The 19,738-nt window shown below is 44.8% G+C and overlaps 1 protein-coding gene across 1 annotated transcript; it reads left to right on the forward strand.

The window, feature by feature from the left end:
• The first annotated feature begins 606 nt into the window (after positions 1-606).
• Positions 607-15,151, forward strand: BPGM (bisphosphoglycerate mutase). The gene is made up of 4 exons (XM_008644007.2): positions 607-677; positions 787-879; positions 3,256-3,911; positions 11,894-15,151. Exons 3-4 carry the CDS (start codon positions 3,311-3,313, stop codon positions 12,070-12,072), a joined length of 780 nt encoding a protein of 259 aa, XP_008642229.1. The 5' UTR covers positions 607-677; positions 787-879; positions 3,256-3,310; the 3' UTR covers positions 12,073-15,151.
• The last annotated feature ends 4,587 nt before the right edge of the window (positions 15,152-19,738 follow it).

A 19,738-nucleotide genomic window follows, 5' to 3' on the forward strand; every position in this document is an offset into this window, starting at 1 on the left:
CCGGGGGGTGCTGCCCTACTTCTGGCCGAGCCTCCGTGCTCGGGAAGGGCTGGGACACGCAGGTGCTCGGCACAGGGACGCCTTATAAAAGGGATGAGCAGGGGAGCGTGTCCCGGCTGGAGCAGGAGCCTTGGAAATGACCGCCTCTGGTATTAGACCTTAAAATTGTGCTTGGCCGAGAACTCTGCCGGTGTAAGATGTTATTCTGAGCACCGTGTGCTGCTCTCCAGTGCTGGGGCTCTGGGTTTCTGCTCTCTCACAGAGTGAACCGCAGAGTGGTTTGGGTTGGAAGGGACCTTAAAGGCTGTCTAGCTCCAACCCCCCTGCCATGGGCAGCGACACCTGCCACTAGACCACGTTGCTCAGGGCTCCAACCAGCCTGGCCTTGAGCACCTCTAGCGATGGGGCATCTTCAGCTTCTCTGGACAACCTGTTCCAGTGCCTCTGTGCTGGGTCCAAGTCTGCCGTCCATATCCTCCACGGTGTCCCAGAGCTTCTGGTAGATTTTTGCACACTAGAGCTATGGTAATTGCAGCCTAAACAAATCTTAGGGTGCAAATGATATCCCAGGGCATGTGGGAGACGTGAAACTTTCCCTTGTTGGAAATGCAGGAGCTGTGCGTTGGCATCTTTTTTTGGGAGAAGGCATTTGGTAGCTTTCCCAGTCCATACGAGGGGTATGTGCTCTATTTCTTGAACAGCTTTGAGAGCAAATGGTGGCTGGCATGGCCATTTGCACTTGTGGGTTCTTTCTGTGAGCACTCGATGTTTATTCTTTCCCTGCAGGTAACCAGCCAAGCGTGTGTGGTGGCCTCTGTATAAAGCAGCTCTTGAGTCTGTGCTGGGATTTGTGTAGGTTGTTCCTTTGCTGTAGGAAAGGTGAGTAGGATTATTTCCATGTGTTGCTCTAAGGCTTTCTAGTTTAAATGCTTCCAGAAGTGGACTGATATTTAAACAACCCTGTGACTGCTAGTTCTTCCTAAATTTGTTTGAGAATTGTGCTTCTGCCTAATGTTTTATGTAAGTGAACTGGAGTTTATGGCACCCAGATGATATTTGGTCTTTGTGTAAGTGTATCTTTTACACTAACTAAATTTTTTAGTGTTTTTGGCTAAAAGTACCAACGAAACTTTTGCAAAGAGGTGCATCACCCCTATTGTTTGGTCTTAATTTGGTTTTGTAAATTATGTAATCTATTCCTGTGGATAATAGAATCAGTTAATCTGGGTAATGAGGTGTCTGCAGAGATAGAGATTTCTGTGGAGCTGTTTTGTGTGTAGTAGTTCATGCTGTGAACACACTGCAATTTTTTAATTGTATCTGTGGTATGTTCAGGAAGGACCAGTTGCTTCAGGTGGAAATGCTATTAAATCCTTGTTTTTGTTATACACCTAGGATCTTAAAGGGTGTAGTTTAGTTTTGTATCTGATGTGCCATGACACCTGAATCCTAGCAGTAGCTGATTTCTTTGCTTAATGTGCAACTGATTATTTGGAGTGGAAAAAGTGGACCATGCAGGGGATTTTGTCTGAGGTGTTCCTTGCCATGCACAAATCTCAGCCTGCCTTTGCCTGAAATAAGACTTCCTTTTGTATTTATCAACTGTCTGTTGTGTGTCAAACAATACCTCCTGATATTCTCTAAAAATCTCAGTCCTCAAAGGCTTTTTAATCCTGAGCTGTGCCTTTAGGCAGAAGTTAGAGCTGAGGAGGTTTTGCACAGTGCCCTTGTGTGATGTATACTCTGTCTTAACGTGGAATTAGAGGCTGCTGTTACAAGCAAGATCAGATTCCTGAGTCTGTTAATGAATTCAACTTTCCTAGACACTTTTTTTTGAAAGTCTGGAAAAATGAATGCTGGTATTGTGCTGGGTGTTTCCCAAAACCCAGAATGCACGGGCCTATCCCATCCTGCTGACCTAATTCAGGGTCACAGTGGGCCTGAATTTGAGACGCTTGGAGTGTGATTGAAGCAGCTCCAACTGATTTGAGATGACGGGAGCTCCCTTAAGTGTGTTTCTTATGGAAATCTAGCCCAAGGTTGGGTGTGCAGAAATCAGAGCTCAGTCTCCCACTGCCCATGGTTTTGAGAGCACTTAATATTCATCTGGTGTGCAGTAGTCCCCCCAGTGCAGAGTTGTATTTTTGTATTTTTTCCCCTGCTCTTTTCATTGCCATCTAGACACTGTCTCAGGTCAGAGGGGTCAGGTGGGGCCTTCAGAGTTGCAGTCCTGTGTTAGATGGACCTTTCAGGCATCCCATTGTCTGCTAGCAGATCTTTGACCACCTTGGCAGACCCTTAGGTGTATGGTCAAAATGTCTCTCCCATTAAAGACAATCCAGAGGTGATGCTGCTTGGTCAAGAAGGAGGAGAAAGGTACTGTTTGACTTTGTGAATGTGTAGCTGTCTGACTTAATGAGGACACAATAGGCTTTTTGTGCCCACTCCAAAAGTAAAAGCGTTAATCCTGGTGCCTAAGAATCTGGCATTGTAATTCGCAGACAAGAGAGGAAAAACAGACTTGAAAGTCAGGAAGAGGATGAGATAATGTGTGATTGAGTGAAATGAGGACTCACTAGTTGTACATTGCACCCAGAGTATCTGTATTGTGACACTTGAGTGTGGAGGAATGATGGAGGAGGTGGCCTGGAGAAAAGATCAAGCATAGACTGGCATAATTAGCAGGACAGGATGGGGATATGAGGAAATTATGCAGAGTGTGACTATGTTGACATCTCCTTTGAGAAAAGCCGATAAGGTTCTGTGTGCTGCCAGTTCCAGTTCTGTGGTGCCACTCTCCAGTTCCTCTGGTTGAGGGCCACAGCTGCTGTATGTGCCTGCATTCCCTTGGTGCAGTGAGGATCTGGACAGCCCTTAAGGGCTCGAGCTATGTGTGGCACCTCAGAGTTCCCCAGTGAGAGAGATCTGCTTCTCTGGGAGCCTGTGATACTGAGTGAAGCTCTGTTTAAGCACTTGAGGGAAACCTGTAGGCTGGAGTAGCTTGTCCAAATCTGCTCCTAATCAATTGTTTAAAGTGGGCTAGTTGCAACAAGCTGGGTGAAGGATGGCACTTTTCCTTCCCACATCTCCTGGTTTGGAATTCCTCCCACTCTTGATTGTAAAATCACACTCAGCAGACACTTGTTTCTTTGGTTGTTTTTATTCTGATAGTTGTTTACTTTTTACTGCCATATTGCTGTTTGTAATGCATTATCTGTGGGATGTTTGATGTGTCTGTCTCATGTCTTTGTCCAGATGTATCACTATTAGATGCCACACCAGCTGCCATCTGTGCTAAGCTGCAACCAAAATGGCAAAGTATAGGCTCGTTCTCCTAAGACATGGGGAAGGAGCCTGGACCAAGGAGAATCGCTTCTGCAGCTGGGTGGACCAGAAGCTGAGCAGTGATGGGATAAAGGAAGCTCAGAACTGTGGCAAACACCTCAAAGCGCTGGGCTTCGAGTTTGACCTCGTCTTCACCTCTGTGCTGAGCCGCTCCATCCAGACTGCCTGGCTTATCCTGGAAGAGATGGGCCAAGAGTGGGTCCCCATTCAGAGCTCCTGGCGGCTGAATGAGCGTCACTATGGAGCCCTGATCGGGCTCAACAGAGCAGAGATGGCTCTGAATCACGGTGAGGAGCAAGTGAAAATCTGGAGGAGAAGCTACGATGTTACCCCGCCTCCCATCTCTGAATCTCACCCCTACTACGAAGAGATCTACAACGATCGCCGCTATAAATGCAGCGATGTCTCCCAGGATAATCTCCCAAAGGCTGAAAGTCTCAAAGATGTGCTTGACAGACTCCTTCCCTATTGGAATGAAAAGATAGTGCCAGAACTGAAAAGTGGCAAAATGATTCTTATCTCTGCTCATGGGAACAGCAGCAGGGCATTGCTGAAGCATGTGGAAGGTAAGGGTCTTTGTTTTAGCCTTTTGCTCTCCTCCTTACTCAATGGCTTGGAGCTTTATGTCTTGTTCTATGGTGTATATTACTTACCTGGGCAAGTTAATAATGTCTGTGGTCTCCAAGGAGAAAGTAAAAAGTTGGTCAAGGAATCAAACTGAGAGATGTGGAAAGGGGAGAGAATTAGGTTAATGTAGTTAAGAAAGGGGGCAGACACTTCCATTTTATTTCTCACTGTACATTTTAAACCTGTATTCTAAACCAACTTTGTGGTTGGTTTAGATAGGCAAAAACTCTGCAGGCTCAAATTATTTTTGGATTTTTTCAGCTGCTTTGTGAGGTTTGAACTAATCATCTCTTCACTGAAAAAGCATTGCTGTAACACAGCGGAATAAAAGTGCTTGACTTGGGTTGTGGAAGATGTTCTTAATTTTACCCTGGTGGGTCACCCTGATAATTTTTTGCTTAAAAGTTATGTGACAGGGGTGTTTCTGCAGAGAGTAGGCACTTGCTAAAGCTTGTGGAGATACTGTAGCATATTCCAATATAGAAAATGCATCCCAATAAACAGCCAAGTTGGTAGCTTAGCATAAGGTTTGTTTATGACAGAATGGCTTGTGTTGGGAGATATCTTGTAAAGGCCATCTAGTCCAGTCCCCCTGCAATGAGCAGGCACATCTTCAACTAGATCAGGTTGTTCAGGGCCCTGTTCAACCTGGCCTTGAATGTTGCCAGGAATGGGATATCTGCTGCCTCTTTGTGCAACATGTTCCAGTGTTTTACCAGCCTCATCATAGAAATTTTCTTTCTTATGTCTAGTCTGAAACTATCTTCTTTTAGATTAAAACCATCCCCCCTTGTCCTATTGCAATAGGCCCTGCTAAAAAGTCTGTTTCCATCTTTCTTAGAGGCCCTCTGGAACCTTCTCTTCTCCAAGCTGAACAGCCCCAACTCAGCCTTTCCTCACAGGAGATGTGCTCCATCCCTCTGCTCATTTTTGTGGCCCTCCTCTGGTCCTGCTCCAACAGGTCTTTCCTGGGCTGGAAATCCCAGAACTGGTCTTGGAAAGGACTTATTTGGGACTTAACAATAAAAAACATCCTTTTCATTGTTAGATTCTTCCTTCCCTTCTTCTTTCATCTCCTGGCTTCCAGGCCATCCTAAACTGGAAGTCGAACTGTATTAATTTCTTTGTGGGTTGAGCAGAATTTAGTGATTATATATGCGTGAATGCAGCCTACTACAGTTGTAGTTAGAAATATGCACAGACTGGATTGTGTCCACTCAGGTTTTTTCTTAGTTATAAAATCCTCTGTTCTGTGGCTCTGCCTGCTGAATACTTTTTGCATTTGCCCATGCTGGAACAGTCAGGACATCAGGAGTCAGAAGCCTGGGAAATAAGCAGGTACAAGTGGCTTCTGGAGCTAGGGAGGCTGTGAATCCTGGGCTGCAGATCACTGCTTGGATGAAGGAGGAATGGCTGGTTCAGTCAGTTCCATGATGTGGTCCGAGTGGTTGTCCACACTGTGTGAAGTGATAAAGGAAAAAGGGGAAGAGGGATCTGCAACTGTGGTGACTCCCCTGCCTCCCAAGAACTGAACCAGTTCCATGAAGCCATGCTGGCCAAGCCCTTTGAGGGCGAGATGATGACAGCTGAATGTAGCTTCCAGCAGAGACCCTGGGCCACCTTCTGTGCAGGCCTGCCCAGGGGCTGGGAGGGGTTACTTTGCATTTAGTATGGCTGAACTTCTTGCTGCATTGAGATTAGAGAGGAACAGTGCTGCAGAACTTTTCTTTGGGACAATTGCTATCTCTGTGTAACTCTTCCAGGACTGCCCATACTCAGCCAAAATAAAATAAAGCTATCCTTTGTCTTGCAGTATACCTTGACCCTCCCAGCATATGCTTACATAGGGAAATGTGAGGAATCCTTGGCACAGGATCTAGTTCTGTTGACCAGGGAACATCTGTGGACTACTCCAGCTCCCACATAGGAACCTGCTGGCTCTCCTGCCCTTTATATAGTAGAGATTGGATTTCTGAAGAACTGGCCTGAAGGGTAGCATGAACAGAGCTCAGAGATACCTGGTATTGCAGTCTGCCTTTGTTGTTTTATTTTTGGTTTTCCCCCCCCCCTCTAGCTGGATCTAAGAGGTTCCTTGTCTGCATTGCTGACTGTCCCTTTCTCTCCTGAAAGGTTGTGAGTTGCTCTGCATCCCTGCTAGAGTTGGACCTGATTTAACAGTGCTTAAAGTTTGCCAGTCTACTGTATTTACAGCACCCATTGTGAGATGGGCTGTGTTTCTGTGGATTTTTTTTTTTGTAAGCTTAGAGTGTCCTGCGCTTGAGTGGAGTTTTCTAAGCCCCTCTAGCTTAGCTGGAGCTTTTTATTTTTTGCTTGGCATTTTGAAAACTGGGCTCCAAATGCCTCAAGCAGCAATCTTGCATGGCTGCTTGGATGTCTTAGTCATGGTGTTAACTTGATCTTGGAAGATGTAGCTCAAACTTTAAATGGCAGCAAATATGAATGTTTTCATTCTGTTGGTTCTGATGAAACAATTCTAATTGTTTCAGTGTAATTTGATTTTTTTTTTCTAAAACACTACAGAGTATTCCTTGAAGTTACTATTTCAAGGAGGTATTTTCTTGAAACAGGACTGCAATTCTCTGAATCTCTGTGTTTTCCTTGTTCTGAGTAATTGGTAAAGAGCTGGAAATGTAGTTCTGCTTTCTACTTGCATGCAGTCGTTGGAGCAACAGTATCATGCACAAAAGGCTTTGATTGTGGGTTTGGGTTTTGTTCTTGTTTTCTCTTTACACAGAATGGACCTTGTTAATGTGTGTGAAATGTCCATAGGATCTGCCATGCTAAATAAACATCCTGGATGCACAGGATCTATTTGCAGATGACTTTTCTCAGTTCTTTGGGGGAGGATACTTTTCTCTTTATCTAATAACCAGTGCTTCATGTTGGAATCCTCTTGACAGTGTCCTTTTATGAAGACATTCGTGTAACACTTGAGACCACCTTGCCCTGTTTCTGTTGAAGTGCTGATTGGAGACCAAGTCCAATGGACTGATTTACCAGATGACTGGCAGAAGGATTGATGGGCTGTCTTTTCTTTCTTCCCAGCCATTTAACCCTGGGGACTGGTGTTGAGTACCTCAAAACAGGGCCTTGTGGAAGGCCTGATTCTAGAGTTTCCAACCTGTTGAAAGGTTGTCACCTCTTGCATGTGGTGTGGTGGTCACTGAGCCTTGTCATGCTCAGGGTTGAAACTGGAGGATAGGAGTTTCCTGGCCTCTTGAAGATACAGATGTTGTACTCCCTGGTCTTGTTGGGTTGTCACAGGGCTGGGACAGATCTCTGGGACTGGGCTTGCAGGCAGTGGTGACTCTGAAAGCCTCCTGCTGGTTTTGTGACCTGGTGAGCAGGGAGAGCAGTACCCTCAGGATGTTACTTTCTTGCATCACTCTGAGTGTGCAGTTACAGTATTCCAGTAGTTTACATGTTGGAGCTGCACATTGTGGCACCTGGTGTGGATTGTGCTGAGGGCTCCTTAATAGGATTATTTCATTGATTTAGCTGCTTAACCTTCTTAAGGAAATACTGCTTCTGTGAGTGTGGTGTCTGAGTGCAGTTGCAGGAAACAGCTTGTGACCTAACAACTCAGTGCTCCTGAAATGAGATGGTCTTGCTCTCCCTGTCATTTTCCCCAGTCTTTGCTCAGTGCTCCTGCTGCTTATTTCTTGTGAGCTTGTTGGGCCTTACTGCAAGTTACCTTGGCCTGTGTTATGGCCACTGCTGAGCAGTGCTCCTGCAGCATCAGGGCTGCCTCACCAACATTGTCCCCAAACAGGCTGGGGCTGGGCAAGCTCTTGGGAGGGGACGTAGCCAGGAGAGCTGACCCAAACTGACCAAAGGGATATTCCTTACCCTTTATGATGTCTGCTCAGCGGTAAAGGCTAAGGGAAAGGAGGAAGGATGTTTGTAATGGCATTGGAGCAATAGCTCTGCATACTGAAGCCCTAATTAGTGACTGGACATTGCTGGCCGATGGGAAATAGAGAATAAATCCTGTGTTTTTCTTTGTTTCTGTGCTTGGCCTCTACTTGTGCTTTAGTAAACTGCCTTTATCTTGATGCATACATTATTTTTTCATCTTTTCTCCCCACCCACCGTGCTGAGGATGGGAGTGATAGAGCAGCTTGGTGGGCACCTGGTGTCCAGCCAAGGTCAACCCACCACAGTTCTTTTTTGCCGTAGCCCCCTACTACTAAAGCCTGGCTGTGCAAGTGTAATACAGACATAGAAAATCTTGGCAGGCATGAGTGAAACAAATGTAGATGGTATGCTACAACCATGGTTGTAGCCCACCCATCTTTCTTTCCTTAGACTTTGCACAGCAAGATAACATTCTGTCAAGATCAAACACCAGATTCTAACACTGTGCTCATTTCCCTCCTCTACCTTGTTGAAGTTAGATCTTCAGTCAGCCTGCAGGGAGGGCAGAAAGTGGCTCTGAATATTTAACTTACTAGGCTAAAGCTTTAGTATTTTCATTAAGCATGTGGCAAGGATGCTATGATCTGATTTAGAACTCAATTACAAAGCACCAGTATTAAACAAGCTTTTGTGGCTGAATTTATGCATTTGATCTTGTGTATGATCTTTTATTGGATGAATCATCTGGCCTCAAGTGCAGTTGACATGCAGGGGAGGAGGGCTGTAGTTATTCTCAATAGCTCTTGTGGGTGTTGGGTTCCTCTGACCATAAGAATAGAAGGGAGGAACTTGGTAAAAACAGGTGAAAGGGAAGGGGAAGCTGAACCAGCCCTTGTAAAAGTGCTGTAGGTGCTCAAAATCAGTGGGGTTTGTCTCTGCAGGACTTTGCAAGGTACAAATATTTCAAAACTCTCCATGGGCTACCACATGAAGGTGAATTCTTAAGCTTGCCTGGATGTACTTCCAGTTTGTGTGTTTGGTTACCCAGTTCAGTTAAATGGATGGTAAATGAGCTGGGAAAGAATTCTGAATGTGATTTTTAAAGGTCTTTTTTGTAACAAGTGCTGTACCAAATTATTATCGTGTTCATGTACCTGACTGCTTCCTGCTATACAGCTAAGGGACAATGCTCTCAGGATAGAGCAGGGGAGATGTCCACTTGAGGAATGTAGGTGCCTGGTCAGCATTTGATCTGGGGTCCTGAGGAAGTCATCCTGAGTACTTCTGTAGTGTCTGTGGGTTCTCATGACTGTAAGTAGGTAGAACTGGGGTTTAAGCCTTCTTGGGTAAAGACTGCTTCCAGCAGCACAGTACTTCAGCAGTGCTGAGACCCAGGCTTTGGTATTCAACTGGAGGGAAGAGTGTTGCTTCTTCAGTGGTCTTGTTTACCATTGCACCTTGTAGTCAGCAGTAGAGATCTTGCCCTGATTTCACCCTTCTTCCCTGTGCCATAGGCTGGGTTGTGACTCAGGCCAGCTTGGATGGGGCACAGGAAAAGGTCAGCTGGTTATAATTACAGCACATGGAGTAACTGGATAGCAGTCAGCTCACACTCCAGCCATTGCAACTGCAGGGCATGATCTCTTTGCTGTCCTCCTGGCCTGCTGGCTGGGGTGTGTTCTGGTGAGCTCTCCCTGCAACCAAAGAGCTTGTGTGACCAGCCTGCTCAGCTTCTTGCTGCCTGAAGAACACAAATACCATACACAGCAACAGAACACTGTTGTTCCTTTAGGATTTTCATCTGACTTCAGCTTGTGTTTCCAGACTTGTGGCTGTGGGGCAACACTTCTGTATGATGAAGAGTCCCGAGGAGAAACCATCATGTTTGCTGCTGTGTGTTTATCCTAGACTGCACTGTTTTGCTTCATAAATCAATACTAGTTGACATTGTGGTCACTTTGTGTTCTGTAAAAACAGTAAAATGCATTTCTGAATTCATGTAGCTACAGCTAGTTTTGTTTAATCCATCTCCAGAGGAAACGTTTAAATATCATGTCTCCTGACCACATTATGTGGTTTGCCTAAACTCTCCTGCATGACTTCATCTGCTTTGTGTATATATGCATGGTTTAGTCTGGGAGACTGAATTTAGGAGGTGGGTAGAACACTTCCTAGGCACAGATTCTCTGGGGACGTACGTGGTGATGTGGGTGTTGTTAAAATCTAATGTTTAAGAATCCTTGAAATAAGAGCTCGGGCAGCTTGGCTGCTTGTTTTGCAAACAAAAGTCCATGAGAACAGCGCTTGTGCTTGGTGAATGGATGCAGTATTTTTCCTGTTCACTTCTGTGCTGTTTTTAAATTTCAAGTACTCTTTGAGGTTTTTTTTCCCCTGTAGGTCTGATTCTGTGGCTTACACCAGGTGAATTATTTGTCCCTTTGTATGCAAGAATTGCTTAAGCTGAGTGTGACTTGTTTCAATGGACTGATGCTGAATGTGTAACACGGTCTAGGTTTCTTGTGAGGGTTTCTTTGTGGTGCTCCATGCCCTTCTGAAACTTAGGGCTCACCCAAGTGCTGAGCACAAAGCAAGAATAGGTCACTGCCGAAGTTGGGTGCTGGTGTAGTCTCTGGGCAGGGACATATGATCCTCACCTCATGAGTAGTTCTGTTTTGTCTGACCTGTTGTCACCCCACTGTTGCTGAGTTGCTTGACTCGTGTGTGTTTTCCTGTTAATATGCTGGCTCTGCTTTTCTACTTAATGTGAAAATCACTGGTGAATTTATACCCATGTGTCCTGAGGACCATCTGTTTTGTCAGCTGCTCAGGAGGATGTTTGCTGGGTGCACCTAGGTCTAGTTTACATGGTATCATCACTTTAGAAGCTTGGTTGTGTGCATTTTCCAAGTGTGAATTACTCAAAGCTGCCCCGCTTCACAATAGCAGGCTGCTGCTGTGACCCCAGTGCTTCTAAAAAAGGGAGGGAAAAAGAAATCTTGACGTTCCCAATGACACTAGCTTTCTTTTGCCTGATTTTTTTTTTTTTTTTTTTTGGGATAATGTTTTTGCAGTCACTGCTTTTAATGACACTAGCTTTTTTTTGCTTGTTTTTTTTTTTTTTTTTTGAGGGATAATGATTTTGCAGTCACTGCTTTTAATGTAACTATTTAGACCTTGTGTGGAAACTTTACTAGGATGTTTGGTCTTGAAATGCTCTTGGAGGCTTTGGATGTGTGTTTGATATAAAAATAACCAGCAATTTCATTGAGGTGAGAGACCCAGAATGTGTTAATTACACATCAGCATAAAATAAACTTTGTTTCCAGGTACACATTCCTTTAGTTAAGTGGAAAAAAGAAACATGCTCTAAGCTGTACAAATTTACTTTCTGCCTCCTTTTTCTTCCCGTTCCCCTCGTTTGAAAGTGGAAATTAATATGCTGTATGTAGTAATTCTGAGAACAGTACTGTGGGCCCTGCTATAAACTTGCTTATGAGAAATCAGATGTGGGTCAAGAGTGATTCTCACACAAGAAGAATTACATACTGATTTTTGTGACAGTTTGTGTGAGAAGAGTTGCACAGAAAATGTAAGAGAAAGATTAACCTTGTTATCCCACCTTTTTCAAGAGCCTGTGTTGGCTGCTCAGCAGAGGTTGTTTCATGTTGGAGTAGCACATGTGGACTCTCATCATCTTCTGTGATGTGTGACTTGGGAAATTATGGGGGGGAACCTATTGTGCTCTGTGTCCTGTCTTAAAGGAACAGTGTAGTCTCCAGGGCAATCCCTTCCTGTTTATTTCACATGTGTAGGCTGCAGAAGTGAAGAAACTGTCTTCACCTCGATGGGAATTCTCTCCTTCAGCTGTTCCTAAAGCACTTACCAAGCTGTGGCCTAGCTGGGAATTGACCCTTGAGTGGCTGGTGGTGTTGATGGAGGCTGGAATGTGTCCTTGACTGTTTTAAGACTGATAACCTCAGAAACAAGGCAGTAGGCAATGAGGAAGCTGTAGGTATAACTCTGTTTTGTTTTTCTTTGGCAGGCATCTCCGATGAGGACATCATCAATGTTACCCTCCCCACTGGTGTGCCCATACTTCTTGAACTTGATGAGAATTTGCACCCTCTGGGCCCTCACCAGTTTCTGGGTGATCAAGAAGCTATCCAAGCTGCCATCAAAAAAGTGGAAGATCAAGGGAAAGTAAAATCTGCTGAGAAGTAAAATCCCACTGTGTAACACAGCTGTGTTCAGTGTGGTAGTAAGTGACAATGTGTGTATGACTGCTAGGTTGCACTGTGTGAATGTCTCAATTTCAAGCACTAAATAATTGGAAGGGACAATTGTTGAGTCTCAGGTTGGTAGTTTAACCCTCTGCCTTTTCAGAAACTGGAATTTAGATAGCAGTGTGAGGTTTTCGATACTGGAAAAGGAAGGAGATGATTCAGGTAATGGAAGCTTGCAGGGCAGTCTGCCCCACATCCACCACTGAGGATGGCCCAGTAGAGAAATAAAGGGATGTGTTATTGCCAACAACCAGTCCTAATCTGTTAAGGAGAAAAGCACCAGCTTACTGGACTAAGTCCAAGTTGTTACAGGCACTAAAACTCTCACTGATAAAATGGAACCAGATAACTCTGTTATCAGCTACGATTCTTCTGTGTCAATAGCCATGTCAGTTTGTTCTTGATGGATTTCCTGCAGTCTTTCAGAACACTTCCAGCTGGACAGCTCTCTGCCTTTGGTATTTTGAGTCTTCTGTGGCCAGTTCATGGTTCAGAGAATTTGTAGAGACAACTACTAGAGTTGTCACAGTTGTCTTTTATTACAGTGTATTCTGTTTTTAAGGAATCTAGATGGAATCCCTTTTCCTCCACCATCTTTGCAAAGCCTAGCATCCCTGCATTTTGCTGGCTTGCAGTAATAGGATTTAAGTCAGACTTTAGTCCACGGAAGAAGCACAAAGGTTTTCTGCTCAGTGTTTAAATTATCATGTAGCTCTTGGTGAGGGGCCTGAGTACCTTTGAAACACTTTGGTAACATGTACTGGAGGTTTGATCATCCCTTAGTCAAGTTTCTAGCATAATTCCTGCTAACCTCAGCAAAAGTGACATAGGAAAAACCCCTCTAAGCTTTCCTGAGTTGCAAAGGTATCTTGATAAATGTGTTCTGCAGTAACATTACTGTGGCATTATCTGTATCACATTCTCCAAAGGGCTGGAAGAGATGCATGAAGCGTGTCAGAAGTGTTGCTGGGTGCAGCTCATTCAGCCGTCCTGCTGCCAAGGAAGGACATTCTGCCACGCCTGAAAGTGTTCTCCTGTAAACCTCTCCTCACAATCATAGCTTGATTCCTGCTAGCTGAGTGTGGCCTTGCTATTGTTTGGCACTGGATTTGCCCAGTTCACCCCGTGGTTGGATGTAGTGTAGCATGTGTGGCAGTCTCATGTTCTCTTTATGTACACAAGCGTCAGGGTAATTCCACTTTTGAAGACTTGCTCTTAATCTTACCTGCAAATATGAAACTGTTACTAAAGTTTACATCTGAGCCCCTGTCCCAACACCTGAGCATTTGATTCTGACCTTGGATATCAACATGGGTGACACTTGTGTGTGTGCTGCTTGAGCTGAATGTGTTCTCAGCATGGCCCAGCTACAAATCTCAATGTTGATGAGAATTTCTTTGATATGATCATAAAGTTTTAAAATCCTAGAGTAGCTGCTGCTTTGCAGTGAGCAGCTCTGTAGCTTGCTTTGTAAGTGTGGAGGGTGTTTTTTTCTTCTGAGGAGAGCAGTGTGACATTCTGAGGAGAGCAGTGCGACAGTGTGGTGTGCCTCTGACAGTCTTCCTGACATGTGGAACAAGACTTCCCAGGTCTGATGCCAGCTCACATTAGAGTAGCGCATACTCCATAAAAGACCTCTTGCTAGAAGGTAGTTTCTCATGCATGAATGGTGCTTGGGCTTCTCTATGGTTTTTTTTTGTAGCCCTTGTGGTAGGAACAAAATTACATGTTTCCCTTTTAAACATCAGGCTGGTAGGTTTCCTCTTCCTTTGTACAAGAAAGATACTTCAGTGTTTTTTGTTTGTTTTGGTTTTTTTTTCTTCCCCTTCTGAAATTCTATTAGCAGCTTCTCTGCTACTTGATTTGATACTGACTTAGTTCCTGGTGTTTTAGTTTTCTGTGCTTAGAGTAACTCTGAATCTTAGTTGATAGCTTACAAGTCAGTGTTACAGTGTTAGATTGCTGATCAGCAAATGTTCACCTCTGAAAGGCCTGAGAGGGGCCACTGGCACTCAAGTGAATAAATTCCTCCCCAAACATTAAATGATGTGTGAAGCTTAATATCAAGCACATGTTACTGTAGACTCATAAACAAGACTAGCAGAGCCACCTGTTGTGAGTGGGAACTGTGTGCATCCAGGTGTGTGGGCACCCAGGCCATGTCCACATCCCTCTGGCATTGTGCAATTGTAATGCAGGCCTTCTTCAGGACGTGACACGTGGCTGCAATATACTTGGAAATGAACCCAGCTGAACTGGGAGATAGGCTCTCTCCTCCCCTTCTCTGAGAATCCTTGATCTCTTCTGTGGATGGACAGGTGGATGAGGGAATTTAGGGTGCATTAATATTTGTTCTTGCAGCTGAATGGATGAAATTGACTGAAATCATTCTCTGAGAGACATGGACAGGAAGAAGAGAACACCAGTGTGATGTTTTCAGGAGGTGTGTTTCTACAGTGCTGCTTGGGATGTGAGTAGTAACTCTGGGAAGTTTGACTTTGTTTGCTTGGATTGTGGCTCCAAAGTGGTGACAGGATTTTATGTGCACATCTGGCAGCAGTAACACCTCACAAAAGTATCAAATGGAACCAACTGGGGATTGCATTGTGCTCTTTAAGATTATTTTAACACCTTGCAGTTCTGAGAAACCTTTTAATTAAAATCCTGATTCATAAACCATCTATATTGAAGAGCAGCAACCAACTGCCATCAACAGTGGCGTAAGGATTCCTGATCTTCAGGCATAGCTACATCAGAGGGAGAAATAAGAATCTTGCTTTAGAAATCAGTGGTAGGGAAGCATTTTTCCCTATGTTCGAGTGTGCCTCTAAGTCCTGTAAGGTAAATGGTGTTTATACAGTTAACATAATGGATGTGGTTGATTTGGTTGGTTTATGCATTTTTAACTTGTGGTTCAGTAGAAGTAATAGCTCTAGATCCTGTTGAAAACCTTTGTAAATATGGTGGAGCTGGCAGGTTCTTTATAACTCAATAAATTCACCTGAAATTTAATTTAATTTGGCTTCAGTCTTTTTTCCCTTCTACTCCCATCCTCTTTTGTTTCCTTTTCAGGGCTGGTAAGTGAATAAAACTGTCCTTCAGGGTTCCAAAACTCCTCAAGCAGTGGTTTATCACACATCATGCAGTCAATTGGGTTAAAACAGTGTTGGAGCCAACACTTGCTCATATTTACATGTAAAGAAGTTGGGTTGGAGGCAATAAATACCCCTTGAAAACTATGGGGGCATTTACTTAGGAACAACAAACTTCAGCTCCGGAACAGTGGATCTAAACAAATGCTTACTGATTCCTGTGCCTGCTTTCCCTTTTAGTGAGAAGCATTGCTTTCTGATGGTGTGCTTAAAGCTGTAGCTTCTGGAGACAAAGCCAACCCCTCCACTCTCCAAAGCACTTGGATGCCAGGCAGAGTTGTAACTCCAACGACAAGCACACGGATCTGCCAGCCTGCTGAGGGCTGCCTCTTACTGCTGACCTTCACACAGAAAGCCTTGGATGCTGGGATGATGGAGGCAGTATAAAAGTCCTAAGAAAGGTTGAACATTCAAATAGAAATGGGGAAGACACAGCTGCGGGGCTTAAAAAAAAAAGCACACTAAAGAAACAGACTTTTTAAAACTTGGTCTTGTGATTGTGTTGAGATTGAGTGGGGAATAGAACAGATTTGTCTAAGCCATTTGTGTACTGATGTTTTACCATTTTGCAGTTATCGTGGCACTGCTGCCAACCAATTCAAAATTGTATTGGTATCTTAAGGTGTAATTCCTCCCTTTCCATCAGTCACTTCTTGTACTTGGCTTTAGTAACACCTCAGATTGTTCCAGAGCCAAGTCCACTGTTTCCTGTGTTGGGAAAAGACCATCTGAAGCCCAGCTTGGTTTCAGTCTGCCATACTTCAGTGCCAAGGGGTTTGCTTTGAAGTTGCTCTGCACAGCCTGAGGAGAGACTGACTCTACCTAGTCTCATTTTCAAAATTTCAACTTTTCTTCTTCCTTTTTTTTTTCCCCTTTTTATTATTTTAGTCTGTGGAGAGCACTTGTTCTCCAAGTTCACAATAAATGACACTTGCCTTGTGTGTCTTCTCTGCTGGCCTCAGCATCTCCTCAGCCTTAAATTCCCATGGGCAGGAGGGGAAGTTGACATGACAACTCTGCTGCTCAAGAAAGCTCCTAGCTGTGGTGGGGACTGACTGATGATTGGGATGGAGGGTGCAGAAAGGTTTGGAATCTCGCTTTGAGAGCTGTGCCTAACAGGTGTTGCTGCCTGTCCCTTGTGTTACAGTGGCTGGAGGTTCTGGGGGTGGGTGAATACAGGAGGGAACAGAGAGCAGGATAGCTGTGCCATGGCACTCCTCCCTCCCCCTGCCTTATTCCTTGTTAGTCAGCAGCCGGGCCTTCCTGGGGCTGTTCCAGCAGCGTTTAGCAACCAGGTTGTGTCCCCGTGCTGCAGGGGGAGAGGCTCCCTGTGCTTGCTCTTCCCGTTATGCTGACAGAGCAGGGGAGGGCAGCAGATACCAGACTACGGCTGTTGCTGGGCTGTGAAGTCCCTCTCAGTGCAGTGGAGTGGCCTGAAGATGACTTCTGATGGCTCTTTCGAAAGGAGGGGCGTTGGCCCACAGCTCAGTTGCTGTGATGCTGCAATTGCTCTTACCAGGCTTCAGAAAGCAGTCGTGGCCCTAAGGGGACCCATGGCACTACAAGTGCTGTGTCTGCAAGTGTTAATGCCTCATCAATAGAGCCATGTTCTTTCTCAGGTGTCTCCCAGCTCCCCCTCAGCACAGCATGTGAGTATTGCCTCACCTTTGGTCTGGTACTTGCATGAAAGTATTAGGATTTACTACTTTGGTAAAAGAATGTCTCTCCCTCTCTCTCTCTCTCTCCCTCTCTCTCTCTCTCTCCCCCTTCTCCTAGGAATTCAGTGTCAATCCAGTGACAGCAAATCTTACATTTTGGTTGCTGTTGGCATCAGAGGAGCCAGGCAGTATTTTGCTGCCATCTTCTAGGTTGGTCATTCCTACCCATTAGGAGCAAATAGCACAACTGAATACACACAGGGAACACCCTGATGCTGCCAGAGCTGTTCAGTGGAAGTGCCTGTTTCTTCCAGTAAAAGCCTTTTTTTCTCCTTGTTCCTGGTGATAATCTAGCAGAAGTGCTGGAAAGTAGGAATGTGCATGTGCTATTAATCCCATAACCTAGACTGAGGATGCCTTGCTGAGGAATTAACTACCTAGTGCATCCTGCTTTCCTGACTGACACTTGTCAGGCTCTCAGTAACTACTGTGATTAAAGCTGAGCTCGATCTCTGTCAGATCTGTGGTTCTTCAGCTGTTCCTGAACTGCAGATGGTTTTTTTCAGAGCTGGTAGGGAAGGCAGTGATACTGGCTGTGTTAGGAGTGAGAAGGCAGGCAGAAAGATCCCTAAGCATCCCTAAAGGCAAAGCAATTGCACCAAGTGCAGCTGTAGGTGGACTTGTAGAAAAGCAAGTGGACAACAGGTGGAGCAAGTGCATTGTGGCAAAGTATGTGCAGGAAAACGGGATCAATTTTACACTCCTGTGTGCACATGGGGACAGCGAGCTGTGCTCAGCCTCTCCTGAGAGGCAGCACCTTTTATCTCTGCCAGCACTGCCCTGTGGTTTAACAAGTGGTGTGAGGGTGAGTTAGTTCTGCTGGGGAATAAATTGCAGTCATCATCTAGGGTCGCTTGTGCAGATTAATCCTACTTTAGTCCTGCATCAGCAGCTTCACTAGACTAGTCAGTGCTGCATGAGGAAAGGTGCTTAGCAATGAGCAAATGCCAAATTAAAGAAGAACACAAATTGGAATGTGCCTTGGATTTCAGGGATCTGATTTCAGATAGCCTTGTACTAATTTTTTGCAAGGACTCCTGTATTCTTCTCTCTCCCCATCAGAATTTGTGGAAATTTAGAAGCATTTTGCATGCTTTCAAATAGAGCTTTGAGAAAGACAGTTCAGACACCTCTTACACCTGTCTTGAAATATAGGGACGGATGTGAGTTACCCAAGTAGAGTGAGTCTGTAGGTGTAGCTGATAGAGAAAGACTCCTGCAAAGCAAATTCTCATTCTTGTTCTGCAACCTTTCCTAGCACATTAGTGTGAAAAGTGCTCGTTAGTGATACAAAACTCATGAGCTTTGGTTTTGCACTTGGTGTACACTTCAACCCATGCCCGTATTGGAATTTTTGAAAAATATATGCACATACACATTTCAGTTTCATGAAATGTTGTGGGAACTGGTACTCAGTTTTTCTTGGACAATAGCAAAGCAGAATAAACTTTCCCAGGGCTCATTTTCTCAGGTGAAAGCTTTAGGAGACCCTACTGAAATGAAAAGGACTTTGTTTCAATACTGGAAATCTTAACGTTCTGTGCTTTCCCTTCTGTGTGGTTGGCTCAAGTGTTTTCCACGGGCAGGAATACCTCCTTTTAACTAGTACTAGTACTTTATATCCTATTGTCCTCTAGTTCCTTATTTAGCTTCTCTGCCCTTCCCTTCTGATACCTTAGTACTCAAATTCCACAGGAGCTTGGGTTTTGGTCCTATTTTCTTAGCTTGGAAAGCATGAATCAGATTTGGTCAGAATCCACCAGAAATACTGACATCTTTGTTCAGAACAATGAAAAAAAAAATGAACACTGGCAAGTGCCAAAATGGTTTCCATAGAAAGCTGCTATCTACACAATAAGGAAACAAATGCCAGTTGGCTGAAAACCCACATGGTCCTTCGTGTTTGTTTGGGGAGAAGAGTTATCACTTGGCTCTGAGTGATCCCTTTGGCTACTGTGTCTCTCAACATCTTCTCAAGTCTGTGGTTTTGCCCTGTCCCCTGATGTGGCCCCGCCCTAAACTTCTCCATCCAACCACAAAGTACCTTCTCCAGGTGCTCCCACCCAGCCTTCTTCCACAGCCCCTTCCTCGATGGCGTGTCCTGCCGGCTCCAGACTGCCTGTAAGAGGTGCTTAGATGAGGGGAGACAGGGTCAAGTGTGGAATAGGTTTGAGAGGGAGATACCTCTGAAAAAGCCTGAGAACTGCTGTGCTGAGGTATGGATTTCCAGCTGGATCGCATTTTATGTTTTACAGTCCTGTCTGCATTCCTACGACGCACAGGGGAAAATGAGGATTTTTATATTTTAGCTGGAAAAAGCCACCCATGTGAGAGAAACACTGAGTGACCTGTTTTCCTCTTAATAATTTTTATCTGCTTGTTCTGTTCTCCCTGTTCCTCCAGTGAAGCTCTCTCCCACCATGATGCCCAGCAGTTTTTCACAGCTGACAGTGGTGGAATTTGTTGAGTAGCAGGATCTGTAGGAGGCAGTGGAAGGGCTCTGTGGCCTGAGGGGCTCTTGCAGTGCATTTCTGTTGTGCGTGGGCTCAGCAGTGCTGCATGACAAATGACTTGTTACTGCTGTGGCTGGCCAAAGACCAGTGTGTGCCTCTGCCACTGCTGGGGAGATTTGTGGTTGTTCATCACCTCATGGATCAGGTCTTTTGCTAATGATATCCCTCAAAAAAGCATCATACTTAACAGGCACTGCTTGATGTTAATCCCTTCAGTGTCC

This window comes from Corvus brachyrhynchos, unplaced genomic scaffold, assembly GCF_000691975.1.
Source record: "Corvus brachyrhynchos isolate BGI_N302 unplaced genomic scaffold, ASM69197v1 scaffold191, whole genome shotgun sequence".
Lineage (NCBI taxonomy): Eukaryota > Metazoa > Chordata > Aves > Passeriformes > Corvidae > Corvus > Corvus brachyrhynchos.

Coding starts and splice junctions, on each gene's coding strand:
- BPGM (XM_008644007.2), top strand. CDS start 3,311: ATGGCAAAGTATAGGCTCGTTCTCCTAAGACATGGGGAAGGAGCCTGG. Junction 3,912..11,893: donor ATTGCTGAAGCATGTGGAAG/GTAAGGGTCTTT, acceptor TTTCTTTGGCAG/GCATCTCCGATGAGGACATC.